The sequence below is a fragment of the Balearica regulorum genome, chromosome 2 (assembly GCF_011004875.1).
Source record: "Balearica regulorum gibbericeps isolate bBalReg1 chromosome 2, bBalReg1.pri, whole genome shotgun sequence".
Classification (NCBI taxonomy): domain Eukaryota; kingdom Metazoa; phylum Chordata; class Aves; order Gruiformes; family Gruidae; genus Balearica; species Balearica regulorum.
The window spans coordinates 70,761,363-70,776,859 of NC_046185.1; the positions used below are offsets into that span (position 1 = coordinate 70,761,363).

General features: G+C 41.8%; 2 protein-coding genes across 2 annotated transcripts; one reads left to right on the forward strand and one right to left on the reverse strand.

Annotated features, from left to right (window-relative positions):
- Positions 1 to 5,696: 5,696 nt before the first annotated feature.
- Positions 5,697 to 12,871, reverse strand: NDUFS6 (NADH:ubiquinone oxidoreductase subunit S6). Its single transcript, XM_075744653.1, has 4 exons — positions 12,688 to 12,871; positions 11,832 to 11,885; positions 7,778 to 7,900; positions 5,697 to 5,843 (listed from the first exon to the last, which is right to left on the reverse strand). The coding sequence occupies exons 1-4, from the start codon at positions 12,829 to 12,831 to the stop codon at positions 5,778 to 5,780; spliced, it is 387 nt and encodes a 128-aa protein (XP_075600768.1). The 5' UTR covers positions 12,832 to 12,871; the 3' UTR covers positions 5,697 to 5,777.
- Positions 12,872 to 12,892: 21 nt separating this feature from the next.
- MRPL36 (mitochondrial ribosomal protein L36) lies at positions 12,893 to 13,604 on the forward strand. Its single transcript, XM_075744654.1, has 2 exons — positions 12,893 to 13,009; positions 13,109 to 13,604. Exon 2 carries the CDS (start codon positions 13,119 to 13,121, stop codon positions 13,452 to 13,454), a length of 336 nt encoding a protein of 111 aa, XP_075600769.1. The 5' UTR covers positions 12,893 to 13,009; positions 13,109 to 13,118; the 3' UTR covers positions 13,455 to 13,604.
- The last annotated feature ends 1,893 nt before the right edge of the window (positions 13,605 to 15,497 follow it).

A 15,497-nucleotide genomic window follows, 5' to 3' on the forward strand; every position in this document is an offset into this window, starting at 1 on the left:
AACCTGTCTTTCCTTCTACAGAAAACTTGATCTTGTTTGCCCTTCTCTAAACTTTTTCCCATTCTAATACACCTTTTTTTTTTTTTAATAGGACTAGAACTGTACGGAAAATACAAAAAAAACCCCACCAAAAAAACCATGGGTAAAAAAATTAGTTTAGGCAGCAGCATAACCATTTTCTATTTCACACTATTCTTTTAACAGTAATTCCTAATAGATTTGATTTTGTGACTGCTACTGAGATTTGAGCTGATTTTTAAAAAAAACAGAAATATGATAATCCTAGACTCTCACTCCTGTCTGATTCAGCTCAGATAATAGTTGATAACAGCTCAGATTCGTAACTTTATATGTGAAACTAAGCTCACATGCCACACTTTACATTTATCTATACCACATTTCAGTTGCTTGGGGATGGGTGGGGGGGTGTTGCCCAATCTAAAAAAGGTCCTTTGGTAATTCTTCATAACAACTTTCTCTTTACTATCTCAAATAAACTGGTAAGGAAGATTTGCCATGACTTTTCAGCCCCCTTTCCAGGCTTTCTACAGATAAGTTGAACAGTCTTTTACTGGCACAACTTTTATTACACGCAAAGAAGTGACAATAATTTCTGGTTACACTACCAGTAGCTGTTGCGGTGACTCAGGAACCAGACCTGCAGGGCTGCTACTCAGCCACGGGACTTGGCTTCCCAGACTCCAAAGCCCTGACCACAAATCATTGCAAGATCCAGCTGTACATGAGTCGCATTTTTTCTCCTGACCCTACACTTCTCCTTTGCTTTGGTTACAGGAAAGCCATTGAGAAGCATAAGCCATGCAAAATAAACCCAAAAACGTGTGTTCTGGCTTGACATCCAGTGTTCATAACTGGAGACCACAGCTGTGGACTATATTGCAACATACATGTGTACAGATAATGTCAGTAATCCTTCTACTATAGGGCTGTAGGAATAAAAATAGTCAGCTCAAATACCTCACCATTCCTTCCCAAAAACTCAAGCAACCCATCCTCATCAAGTACAGAGCCAACTTGAACTCCTGTCCAGAAATCTAGGAAACTCAGTTACCAGATCTGAAAATATCAGATTTCACCACATCCAATTCATAGGCACTGAGGCCAAGTATTTGAAACCTCCAGAAACATACCTGTGCAGAAGGAACAAGAATCAAAATAAACTTAAGAAACTTTCTAAGTCAACTATATTAGGTAAGAATCTTCTCCCACATGTAGACAGCCATTAACCTCGTTCCTGACCCTTATGGTTATGAGGGACTAGTAGACAGTACATTCAAACATTAGCCCCTGTATCACTCCTCTGCGTGTCACTAGGGTTGTTTTTCAGGGTTGGCACAAACTGAACTTGGAGCAGGTCCAGTTCACACCATAGATGTGCTGCTTCTGCAGGCGCTCTGCAAGAGGCCACAGCTGATGATGCAGATTTACAGCTCTGGAGCTGATCAAGAGGGCAACTGCTACAATCCCTCTGCCAACGTCAGCCCTTAAAATGGCTAATTTCAAATCCATCCATGCCCTCTCCCTTCAGAGAGGGACCTGGGCTGTTGGGGAAAAAAAAGTGGAATTCTTGCCACACAGAATATGTTTATGGAAGAAAACTTTTTCCAACTTCCCTTACGCCCGGGCACTCCAGATTACATCAACCCAATCCCATTCTTCAATCACACTGCTGTACTTCCAACGGGTCTTCATTACACAAAAGAGATAATGACATTTTATTATCTTAAACTTTAAAATTGAAAGCAACTTTATATTAACCAAGATGTCTATCCTTAACACCTACTTAGTACGTTTTCCATATTCACTCATATGCTGCCAAAGAAGTTATTTTTTGTACAGCCTCACTACCCACACAAAGCACTCAAAAAAACCCAACCCAACCAGACAACACCTCACAGTTGTTTACTGAAAGGCACCAAAAGAAAGTCCCTGTCCTTACTGTTTCAAGTCAGAATTCAGGACATAATTTAATAATTAGCTTAAGATTTAAGATTAAAATCTGCAGTACCCATCAGTCACATCAGAATTCTCCAATACAACACTACCTTTTTCACTACAGATAATGAACAGATGCTTAGGGCTAATGGTCTTTTCTGTCACCATTTGAGGTTTTCTGCTACAGTCACTGTTACCCCAATTTGTTTATAAATCCATTTTTTAGTATCTAAAACACATTGCAGATTTCCTTTCAGCAGCTGATGCCCAAGAACCAGGTTTTACATTGTGTAAAGACAGAAAGCTTCCCAAGAGCCCTGCACAGTCCAAAGATTAAGGTACTTTTCTAAGTCTAATTAGGTACTAAATCAGGTCTGCTACCAATTGCAGACTATTTAGAGAGGAGGGAGAAGATGCATCTTGTGCTCTTTTCTCTTTCCCTTAATCAACAATTCCTTCCTGGGAACAAAGATCCACCTTACTTGACATTTTCTTGAAACTGACTCTTTCCTAAACAAACCAATGTTTAGTAGAAGAATGTATATGGCCAGAAAAATATTTAATTAATTTTTGTGTGTACAAAAACCAAAACACCACACACACACCCCAAAACCTAGAAACATTCTGTCCCAAGTAAATATACTACACCAGGCTTCCAGGCTAATTTTCCCTCTTCTTTGTATCTCCAATAGAGAAAAAAAATTTCAATCTTAGAAAGTTACTCATGCCAATGAAAGTCAGTTACTTCAATATTTAGACAAGGTTAGCACAAATGGAAATGACTTGCTATCAAGACAAATCATATGTGACGACTACTAGAGTTTATGCAATATTTTACCAGGTTGCTATGCTATAAAGTCTCGAATTTCCTCTTAGATCTTTCTCCTACATTTGTAATTAGTCCAAATAATAAGATTTCATTTTAATTATTAATGACTGTGGTGAAAGCAGTTTTGATTTCTTGATCCACGCAACATTAAGAGAAAATCTAGTCAAATGACTGCCTACTTGAATCACTTTAATTCATGTTTTAGACCAAGTGACAGAGTTTCAGAAAGAACAGGTTAGGCACTCTTATTGAAGTAGGAGGTAAGCATTAGAGGCTGTTCCAAAGAGAGCGCTTTATTTTAACAGAATAATTCCTTTGTCAAAGACCTAGTTCTTCATAAAGGGACTAGGGGTGGGAAGGGAGCAACAGAAACATGTAAGACGACAGGAATGAAAACAGGAAGAAAGTTAAAAATGTAAAGGAGAATCTACATCCAAAGTTGAACGTTAAAAAAAGGTGGAAAAATACCTGCAAAGCTGCAACTAGTTTTATAACTTTTGTAATGTTTAAATATATTTTAATTTCATGACTGGATGCACACTGCTTAGGGGAATTCTAGCGTTCACTAAAATGACATCTCCACTAGAAAGTGCTGTTGATAGCATTTGTCCTGGCATACAGTTGCCAGTACGTCAATAAAAATGCGTGCATCTTTGCTTTGATACTTACGTGTTTTAGTCTGTCCTCATAGATCCGTTTTCACAGGTATCTGCTCGTGACCACCACAGTAAAAGTTTCTGCTTTTCATCACTTCTTTTCCCTGAAGATCAAGGCTGGCCTTTCCACTGATAGGTGGATGGTGTGGCTCGAACCTCGAAGTGCATGGCTTCATATAAACAGCCATTCACAAGATACACAAATGTAGCACATAGGAAACAATAAGGAGCAAAGTCTGAGGTTTTCCTATGAAGATCACCAGAGTGAAGTAGAGACCTTCTTCGTTTCACCGGTGTCAACAGCTTCATAAATCACAAGTACTTTTGGGAGAATATCCAAGAACAACATTCCATAGTTGAGACCAGTGGGATGGGATTTGTCTGGGTCCTCAGCAGATGCCGTGCCAATTTAAACATTGTTAATTTATTATGAGCAGCAGTGATCCAAACAGATATATTATTCATAAGAAAATCAAAGGCCCAAGGAAGAGGGCTACATATAATTACTTGTTTCAGGTCTCTTTGCAGAGATGATTGCACCATGAGAAAACTGTGCCAGCCAAGACACTCTACAAACTGGTGGAGAGCCAGACTAAAAAGCTACCCGATTTATGCTTAAAGACAGACACTGCAAGTTCAAGTAATTATTTTACCTTTAGAGCATGAGACGAACTTAACAGAGGACCATTTATGTCACATTTATGCTCAGTTGACAGACCATTTGCATGAGGTTAGATAGGCTGAATGCAAGTTACTTATGAAAGGATCCTTTGCCATCTTTGTATACACTCAGGTGCGACTCAAAACACAACATAAAGTCATCTTGAACTTGGCCACTGCACTAAGATTACAAAACTACAACCACCATAACAGCCATCTAGTCTCACTCAGACCCTGGGCTTATAGAGTCAGTGCTCAGTAACCTACACTGAATTTACAATGAATTCATAATGCATGACTTCAGTATTACTTCCTAAATCTAGGTAGTTACAAAGAATGAATTGAAGGTTGGTCAGATGATCACTGAAAACAGCAGCAACGGAAAGGAGAAAAAGGAGAGGGAAGGAGGAAGAAGAGGAAGAGACAAAAGGGAGTTAAGCTCTTATAGGTGGAATGAATGAAAAAAAAAGGAGCGGTGTACATGCACGTGACTAATTGGTTCAACTTCATCTGTAAATTGACACAAGCAAGTTAAGCAGCTGCAGGCCCACATAATTTGGTTCAACTTGGTATCACCACATCAATTTAACTAAAGCGATATAAACAGCAGGTTTAGAATCAGGTCCTGTTAAACTTTGGTCAAAGCAGCAGTTGCTACCTGGGACCGTGTTCCATCACCAGCACTAAAAAAAAAAAAAAAAAAAAAAAAAAAGTCACTTACTGACAACAGATTAAAATGCTCTCTGGACCAAAGCTTGTATCCTCCTTCTCCAGACAGACACTCTGTTTGAGAGTCATGCTTATATGCTGGAATGCTACATAAGTGAAATTAAACAAGAAGGTAGATGATGTCCTACAACCAGTCTCATATGGCCTAGGTAGTGTTACACATAGATGGATGCTCGCATTATCAGATTATCTGTATTAAAGGAGCAGAAGCTGCTACCTGTAATGGAGCAATCCCTACTCTAAGCCTGACAAGACCCAGTTCCTAAAGAGGTTTCCAGCGTGTGAATCCCAAGCAGAATCAGCTATTTACACTCTGATCCTCTCAACTGGAGGACAAATGCTTATGTCCTCACCTTTCATATGTGCCAGCTTAGGTAGTTCTCCAGCTCATACGATTACCGTTCTAAGGCATTGGCTGTTTCTTTTAAACAAGTAGCAAGTGTAGCTACTTCATTCAGGGATGACAATCTTGCGTCCAGTTTTAAGTACCATAATGCTGAATATTGTAATATCTCTGTGCTTCCATTTGTGAATCTAGCTATAGATACTGGGTCATAAAGAGTGTCAAATAATGCCAAAAGACAAACACCTGGGATAATTAATCCCCCAGTAAATATTTACATCCAATTCAGTGTTGAAAAGAATGAAAATCTACCCAGTACAAACAAAACTTACGCTGCAGCCAAGGGCCACTTCCAAGCCTGTGAGAAGTCTGCCAAACAAGGCAGGACATTTCTTCCATGAAAACCAAATTAAGCACAAAGCAGATATTGTAATATTATCCAGCTCTCAAATAACTGACAAGCTAGGTTTTAAAAAGGTACAGACTGGACTTTCCATAGTTAAGATAAACACAAACATTAATCTTGGGCTTCTAATTATATTGTTTATTTATAGTTAAACGTTAACATCTGAACAGAAATCTGCAAGCACGCAGGGATACTCTTTCAGTGATGTTTCTGTTTAAACTGAAGTCCACAGTAGCCACATGTTCCGGTCTTTGTATCTTTGTCCTGCAAAAATATAAAATACAACAGCTGCTAGTTTCACTTTATAGAACTTTTAGAAATTACAAATATTCTCTTACTTACGTGTGCCATCTTAAAATCAATCAATATAGCTAAAGTACAGCATTTAATCTGATTTGAAACACTAGAAGTAAGAATGATGGTATGAGGTTCATGCTCGATTTCTGTATCCTACACAGCTTCCCTTCTGCCAGCCTTTTAACTACCAGGCTTAATATCAACAATATAATTTTAACATCAAGCCAAGTGATATCTCTTCAGCAATAAAGGATCCTCTTACCAAACTGGACATCTTAAGTCAGTTCAGTCATACCTGTTCCAATGTTCTGAAAAAATTATTCCATAATTATTTTAATACAGAATATGATTTGGCATTTCCAAGTTATATCTGGGCAAGAATTTTGACCAGTAATGTAAGCTGACAGAGTCAGTTGCAGGAAGGAGGAAATTTCAGTAGAGTTCTGGGAGAAATTCTGAAAGAAAACGTTTTAGAGAAAAGTCGCAGTTACTACTGTATAAAATTTTATTCTTCTCTCCAAAAGATGCAAATATTTTTTCAAATTTAGAAATGTGACTGACTGTGAGCTGTTATTGCAGTCCTTCCTAACATGATAAAACACAAGACAGTTAAATAAACACTCAGGGACTCTCTGTTTTTTTAGCAACATAACTACTTGCAGTGATGAAACGAAGTAAACTCATGGTTCCCCTTCCTTAACACACAATTATAAATGAAGAATCCAGACTATCCTCCACCCCTGAAAGCCTGGATTTCATTTATTAGGGCTAGGGGAAACAAGCTAGTCTAATACCATTCTCTCTGCAAACATTAGCTTTCAAGAACTGAACCACAGACATCTTGCAATTTGGTTGTTAGCACAAAAAGACCTCAAAATTCACGAAAACTATTCTTCAAAAAGAGCATGGTCCAGGTCAAACAAATCAACATAAATGCAACGGATCAGCAGTGTGCTACAGAAGTTAGTGTAAGACTGAAGAACGCAAGCTTCCTAAGTGTTATGAATTAGAACCTCTGAGCGTTTGACTTTGAACTAAGAACTTTGTAATGATTCATTTTACATTATTGAAAATATAAATACTTACGTTTATAGTTAAGAGTCACAACAACACTGACACTAAAGGACACCAGCTCTCCCCACCATTCTTTTGGGTATTAAGCAAATGTCAAAGTTGAGGTGAGCAAGCAAAGATTTTAAGACATTTGCAGTCAGGGTCTAACTGAGTATGGTACCTAAGCCACACGACATCATTGATTCCACTGAGGTCATATGACAGCAGCCTCCATATATTTACTCTGTAGAATAAGAACACACTGGAAACTATAACTGCTGTCAATAGGAGGATAAGACAACATTTATTCTTCACTGATTCTCTGACCATGATTGAAACATTCAATCTGCAGATCTGCCAATATTCCCAAAGACTGAAAGAGGGGTTGGTTGGTTTGTTTGTTGGGTTTGGGGTTTTTTCCCCTCTTGTTTTCCTTGAACTTGTAAGATTGAGAATAAATTACATATTCCTAATAATATTACAAATGTATTGTCAATCGACATGGTGGCATTTAAATAATTACAGTGTCTCAAAACACATCATGTTATTTTTTGCTCCCAAGGCACTGCTTGTCCATATTACTTGTTAATATCTTTTTTCAAAAAAAAAAAAAGTTATTGTCCTATCAAACAAATCAAAATTTCAAAAAGAAATTTCTGTAACTTCAAGTGGAAGCCCTGTAACTCTTCAGATTAGAAATCTTAATTTTATATTAGGCACCAAATAAAAAGAGCATCTTGGGCGGTTACTCCTTTTACTTTGTTAAACTAACATGACAAAAAGTAGATAATCTTACAAACAAGAATTTACAGGCAAAAGATGCTATACACGCAGAACAAAGATATTACCAAGTTTATGTATACTTTAGGATGTCCCAAAGCTCCACCACCACCATCGCATGATATCACTCTACTTTCAACTTCACTCACAGGCTGTTCTGCTATCAAATCAATCGCAAAATTCTTGTTCACCTGTAAGAGAAAAAGGAAGCTTTCAGATACCTTCCCCACTCAGACAGAAAACAATTGCCATTTACTACCTCCCCAAGCAGTTCCACTACAGTCATCTTGAGAAGTTCCTGCATAGGTTTCCTCTCACCTCCTACACCAACTCTTAGGCTGTGCTATAAGCCAGATCAGTGAACTATGCATATTAAACTCTGCAAAAGTAATCCCCTTCCCCTGATATACAGGCCACATCAGTGCTCAGGTTTACAACGTGACCTAAGCAGATTCAGAGGAGAGGTGAGCAGGAACAGAAGATATTTAACTGACATTGCCTCTGTATTATGCTTTAGCGACTACATGACAAAACTGCAAAAGACTGACTGCTGATAAACTCAAAACTAATAGTAGGACAAGTAAGGTCAGGAGTGAGATAAAACAACTGCTGGTAATTTAGAGCCTCTCACCATGCACCTTATTCTATCACTGCACAGGAATCTCAGGAAAACATGAGCATGGTACGCAACAATCAGAAAGGCAAACTGTTCAGCATTAAAAAAAAAAAAAAGAAAAACCTCTAAATGTCACTATGCCACTCTGTAAATCCATCTTATACACTTCCTGAATATGCACATCACTGACAAGTAGAGTTTTTTCCTAGAGCATACCTGAGTGGCCTGGCAAACGTATCCACCTTTGGACAGCCCTGTGACACAGCACCTGGTGCCTCAGCAGGACCTACAGCACCCAGCCACAGCACTTGCTTTGCTTTCTTGCCCACACCAGCTTCTTCCCACCCGGTCTGCACCAGCACTGAGCAGACAACCAACCCTACCCCTCAGGGAAACGTGCTCCAGGAAGGGCCAGCTTTTTCAAAGGCAATGTTATACACGCACGAATACAAAAAGAGATGCATGCCCAAAGAAGGCACTACCCACTGCTCTGCGTACAGGGTGCATAAACACGTTGGTATTTGAATGAAGATGAGATTCTTAGGAAAAAGATAGCTAAGCGTCCATTAAATGAATCCCTAAGAAGTAAAATGGTATTTTTACGTAGTCCTAGTACACAAGAACTTAGGATCTTTCACCAAGCCTCCAATTAAATCTTCCCAAAATTTGCATTTTTGGTACAGCAGTGGAAAAGTCAGTTTTTGCCAACAACTGGATTTTCTTTACCTAAAGAAGATGATAGCTAAATAAAGTTAAAAAAATTAACTTTCAGTAATGAAACAAATTGGTAACATCAAGAACCTCACTGCCTGGGGGCTGTGTCAGCAAGTCATATATAAACTTTGCCAACTGCTGCTTTTAATAATACTCAAAATTGTGCATCCTTCATCTAACACTAAAGAAGGAGGGATATAGCACCATGGTACACCTCTGCTTCAGAAGCAGAACTCCACTCTTCCAAACATTTCTTAACTACAAAGGTAGTTGTAGGGAAAGGGAGGAAGCAAGAACCACCACAGAGCTATGACTTGTCTGTGGTTCAGACTACCAAAAAACATCTAGGAATTTGTATGGAAAACATGCCAGGGGAAAGAAAAAAAACCCCAAAACCCAAAAATCACCCGAGCAAAAAACTGTGAAGGGGGGAAAGTAGTTTCAGTTACATCATGTCCCTTCAATTAAAGCACAGAGGTAGTTAAGCAGGAAGGGGCTGTTTCCCTCAGCACATCCAAACACTGCTTGCGCAATGCATAATTCCATGAGCAATTTTTTTTTTCCTGCCCGTAGTGCCACTTTGACAATCCCATTGCTGCTTCTTTCCACCTACTTGCCTGTGCCAGTACATTGTCCAGGAGGCCAAGAGATAAAACCAAACTCAGAACAGACCCAGATGCAAAGATCCAGAGGGAAGGAGGAGGTTGTATTTAAACCGCACCAGCTCTGAAGTCAGTTCTCACAGCTTCAGCTGCTGCACCAGCCCAAGAGAAAGGGAAGAGCCGAAGCGGGACTGGCGGTGCTGAATTAGGCCCTGTGGTACCTCAGGGATTGTACGAGGGCAGGATGACCCTAGTCAGACTGCAGCAGATGCAGTTTAGCAGCTGCCATGCTCAGTCCTCTCACAGCTACTTGCTTTAGGCCCTTGCCAGAGAGCACTAATCCCTCAGTTCTGCATGTCCAGCGCAGAGAACAACGGTTTTAGCTAAAATGCATGGATTTCATTAACAATTAGGCTGGCAGAACTGAGGGGACAATATACACATACTCTGGGCCATGTCCCCGGGCCTGGCCACCTGCAGCACCCCGGCGTGGGCCCAGACATCCTCGCTGAGGGCACCCGTGTCCAGAGGCCGCATCCCGCGACAAGAAGGCTGCCACGGCCAGATGGGGCCGGTCACACGCCAGGCTCCACCACCCGGAGCGTACCAAAGGTGAAGAGAAACGGCCGAGAAAGTACAGTCACCAACTTCACTGGCTAGCTTTAGCTTCAGAAACAAGACAAAGTTCTGACTACAGACATGGCTGGGAAACCCTAACGCTTGCAGCTGAAACACGCTAGGGGATAATGGCAAAGTCCCTAAAAAGAGATCCCCTTAATACGGGACAGATGAGGACCCTTTTAGTATTTAACATGTAAATTTTGTTCCAATTTCACAATTAAAACCTAGCATTAAACCTTACTCAGCAGACTTAAAGCTTGTCTTTTGCCAGAGGAGGAGGAACTGGGCTGAACTGAAAACCCTGGGTGTTCCTTGCCACAGAGTCTGAAAAGCGCTGCTGGCAGAGGCATATCAGAGGGACCTGCGCCCCATGGACACTTAGGCTTAGGGAGCATTTCTTACAAAGCTACAGAAATAGCACAGAAACAGGCATTGCATTTGAGAGAGACCTACTTTGCCACTATCGTCCCAGAAGAAAGTACTTCAGCATTTTAAGTGACATTTTCATTTAACTACCTCCCATGTAGAATCCCTATTTTTGCCACACAGCACGAGTTAAATTGTATCCATGATACAATGAGGTAAACTCAATACAAAAACTCAGAAATCAGCATAATTAGTTCAGGTTAATTTAGGAAGGGAATAATTATACACAACTGCATTAAAAAACTACCACACCTTATATTCAATGCCTGTACTATACATACACATTTCTAGCATTAACACTGAGGCACTAATCAGATGCTCAGGCATTGAGGAATACAATTTAGCTGAAACACTCTGTTTCTCTCCCAAAGGCCAGCAGATCCCTCATGGAGCTGTGCTGCTCGATCATTAGAAAGAACTTGGTGCTAAAGGACTAACAATTTCACATACCCACTCTATTGATGAGCAGCAGCAACAGGCCCACAAGATAACTTCACAGTAGTACATTTGGCTGGTGCTACTAAGCTTTACCTTTGAGGCTTTGTTATTTCAGAATACTCCAAATTTTAGTTTTATTTGTCACATCACTGTTTCAGCAAATGCTTCCCAGGCTCTGGAAATGAAGTGCCCTCATTAAAAACTCAGTTTGGGTAAAGATCAAGATTTTAACTCTGCAGAAGCAAATGAAGCTTCAAAACACACATTTAAACAGATAATTAGATGCATAATTTAGCAGAGCATTTAATTATGTGATTTTTCTAAATACAAATGGCACTAAAAACATGCTTAATTTTTTTTTAAATACATGCTTAAACAAAGTTTTCCACATGCAAGATGCTCAAATGCCTACAACATCCACAACCTAGATGTAAGCACTTAACAGGTGTAAAGAAAGTCTTGAATTTTCCAAATTTACCAGAAGTAGGGAGGTATACAGAAGTCACTATAAGCCGTAGTGAAAAAAACACTGAAACCCAAAATCTAGAACAGTTTTGTTTGGTTGGTTTTGGTTGTGGTTTTTGTGTTTGGTTGATTTGTCGTGTGTTTTTTTTGTAACGACAATCAAGCTGAGGACATCAATATCAGATACAAAAAACCCCACAAACCACCTCATCTCCCATGAGTAAAAGTAGAATGAGTTACCTCCTTTTGTCGTCCAATAAATCTAACTCTTCTATAATCCTTTTCTTCATACACCTGAGGTATAAAATAAACTTGATCTTATTTAAAAAGTAATGACCACAAACAAAGAACACGAAGGCTTACAACACTGTCAAGACTAAATAGTTTAAATTCTTTCCTCAGTTTTAAGTATTGCCATCATCTTACAAGCACATACTGCACAGAAATAGTAGATTGGAAAGCAAAAAGAAAAAAGAGGTGGGGGTTAAAGCCAGTAAACAGAAGTTTTAGCTCTGACCATGGAGACAAACAGAAGATTTATTATTTATAATTATGTTCCTTGATCCCACACTGCCATCTGGAAGGTGAAGTAAACTAGGACATTCAAGTTTCATATTTATTTATGTTCGAGTCCAGTAGCCAGAGTGAAAACCTTCCCAAGTTAGCTCCACCAGCCGTGCCCCCTCATGTCTCCACAAGCTGTTAACAAGCCTCCCCATGTTCAGTTTTTACATTAAAGAACAGATAAAACGAAGTGAGGAGGCACTGGCAAAAGGATACCTCCTGCCTACCAACTCTCCAGCTGTGTCAAACGCTGGATCCAGCCCACCACGCTTAGTAATGGTTAATGACCCTGCTCCTACCTTTTTTGAAACCGCACATACCTTTTACCTACGTATCATCCGAGAGCGTTAATTTCCACAGCGCGTACTAAAGGAAGCAGCTCACCAGCGTGCCGCTCGCAGCACCGGGACCATTTTACCGCAGGTGCCGGCACGGCGGGAGACGCGGCCCGGACGCACCCACCCTCCCCGGACAGCAGAGGAGCAGCGCCGACCCACGGACCGCTCTCTTGACCGCGGCCCCGCGCACTCACCTGCCCCGTGTGCGTCACCAGCTCGCCGGTACCGGAGGCCCGCACACCGTAGGGCCGAACAGCGGCAGCAGCCGACGCCGGGCGGGACCGCAGCAAAGGGCTCAGCGGCAGCAAGCGGCAGAAGGTCGCGCCGGGCGCCGCCATCTTGAGCCAGCCACGTGACCTCCCCGCCCAAGCGGACGCAGGCGCAGCAGCAGCTCTTGCCCCGCCCCTCACTGGCCCCCGCTCTCTTCCGCCGGCCGCTGCGTACGCGCATGCGTGGGGTTGTCTGAGGGGGTGAGCAGTGGGCTGTGGCCTGGAGAGGGGAGCAGCGGCGGTGTCGGTCAGTGCCCGGTGCCTTCCCTTAGGGGCGGGTGGTGGCGGGGGAAGAGGAGGGGAGCGGCGCGGCGCGGGTGTCCTCACTAGTGCGCTGTCCTCGTAGGGCGCGGAGCATGCTGTCCCTCCTGGCTAGAGTCGCCGCCGGGCCCCTCCGCTCGCTGGGTGGCTGGCCGGGCCGCTCGCCTTTCAGTTCCCTGGCCCCGTGGTGGCGGGCGGCGGCGCTGCCCGCGCTGGTGAGCCGGGCCCAGCCGCTGTGGTGCGGGGCGGCCGTTCCCCGCGGCCTGCTGGCCGTCCCGCCGCCGCCCGGGCTGCTGCCGCCGCTCCTCGCGGGGCTGAAGACGAAAACCTCGCTGAAGAGGCGCTGCAAGGACTGCTTCATCGTCCGGCGGCGGGGCCGACTGTATGTCTGCTGCAAGACCAACCCCCGGCACAAGCAGCGGAAGCTGTAGCCCCGCGGCCGGCAGGCTCTCTCGGCTGGGAGCGCTGGTGCGGGGCCCCGGAGGGGAGAGACTTAACGCGGTGTTCGCCTGTGGGGCCTCGAGTGCTGCTCTCTGCCTCCCGGGCTGCCCGGTGACTTCTGGGAGCTGACTGCCGGGGACACAAATCGCAAAATGGAGGAGGCGACGATGTTTCATCGTAACGCTAACGTAGAACGAGTTTAAGTTCTTGGCGGCCATTGCCATCACGTCAGACCGTGGATGCCGAGAACTGAAGTGGAAAGCCACAACTTTTGGGGCTTCTCGTCGCCTTAACCTTGAAGCCTTACTTACAGTCACCTCACTGTTAGGCTGCGAAGAGCAATGCTGAATCATCAGGCTCTGAGTTGCATTTGTGTTTAATTAAAGCAAAATGAAAATAAACACTGCTGATTGTGCATTATTACAAGGTCCTATGAATTTTTCTTATGGAAAACACACCTTGGAATTGAAAGCTGTGATAACAGAACTAATAGTGTCAAACTCAAACGGGCTGTTAAGTGGCAAATAATATTAAATATGTTACATTGAAAGATGATGTTTTAGTTTTTGGCTTTGCTCATAGGCGAGGTAAAATTTTTTTTAACTATTGAGTTACAGTAGGCATAATCTTATCTTGCCTCAGCAGTGCCACAATAAATAACACTTGCTATCTAACATTGTGGATTTCATGGGGAGATGGTAGTATTTTTATTAGTGTAATGTGAGGACTTAATTACAGTTTAAGTTTTAGTGTCTAAAGTCATCATTTAATGATATATTGACCATTCACAGTGTATTTGGAGGTGTTCTTAGCCTCCTCTTCAGAGTTGCTGGTGTACCTGCTGTTCTACTAGCAAACAGTTTCCTGAACTCTTAACAGAACTAGAAAGACAATGTCTAGGAATTGTTGCCTTGTGGGTGGAGTTTGTAAACCATTTATTTTTCTTTTAGGTGTCTACACAAGATAAAAACAGTAGTTTCACATTCCAGATAATTTGCCTTAATTTTCTACAAAGCTTTAAGTTCAGTGACATAACTCTGTGAGGCTCTAGAATTACAATTTATTTATTTTTAATATGACTTTTCCTGTATTCCTTGAAACAACCCTCTCCTAATGGAAGTATGGGGGGGATAACTGGGAACAGTAACACCTCAGAAGTCACATAGCCAAGCATACTGTTGAATGTAAACTAGTGGACTGGTACCCATGGGTTACAGTTAGACAGCCAAAATTGTTGCAATCACCAAAGGTGTTCCTCATGCTTCGGAATATGGCTATGCTTCAGGCAGGAGTGTTTGATCTTCCAGTGAACCTTAAGTTCTCAACACAAGATACCAAACTAAACTTTTGGACAACTATCAAATAAGTGCAAGTTTGCGAGAGTACTGTGAGAGAGTGTCCCCAGCTTAGAAGAGGTGAAATTGGTTGAATGCTGTGTTTGAGGTTGCTGTAACATTGGGTAGTATGATGTCTTGAAGAACTTTTCTGCCCAGTTATAATCCTATAACTTTAAAATTGCAGTAACTGTTATAATTACGTCTTTTTTTTTTTTACTAGGTGCTTGGTGGACAACGAGAAGCTAAGCCTGGAAAGCTGTGCATAAGCAACCCAGAGGCAATAGTTACTGACTCATTGCCATGTGTTGGATACACTGTCTTTTCACTCATCTATCTCATCACTGGAAATGGGGGTTTGGAGAGAGAGGAGCAGGTTAGTTAACATACACATCCATCTTAAGGGACATCAAAGAAGTTCACGGCAATGAAAGGGAAGAGAAATTACTAGCATTGTCTAACTAAGGAGAGAGAGACTGATTCAAAATATAAAAGCTTCCTCAAAACCAAAGAACCTTGAAGTAGTGGAAAACTTGCTGTACTTCAAAAGGTTTGGTTGAAATTTAGGCACTCACAAATAAGAACTACTTTCTAAATACCTGTAGCTTGTGCATGTAAATAAAAAGCAAGCAGACGAATTTCTTGCAAAAGTTTTACACCTTTAACACACTTTGCCAATTAAACAGTCTAAGCAACCGG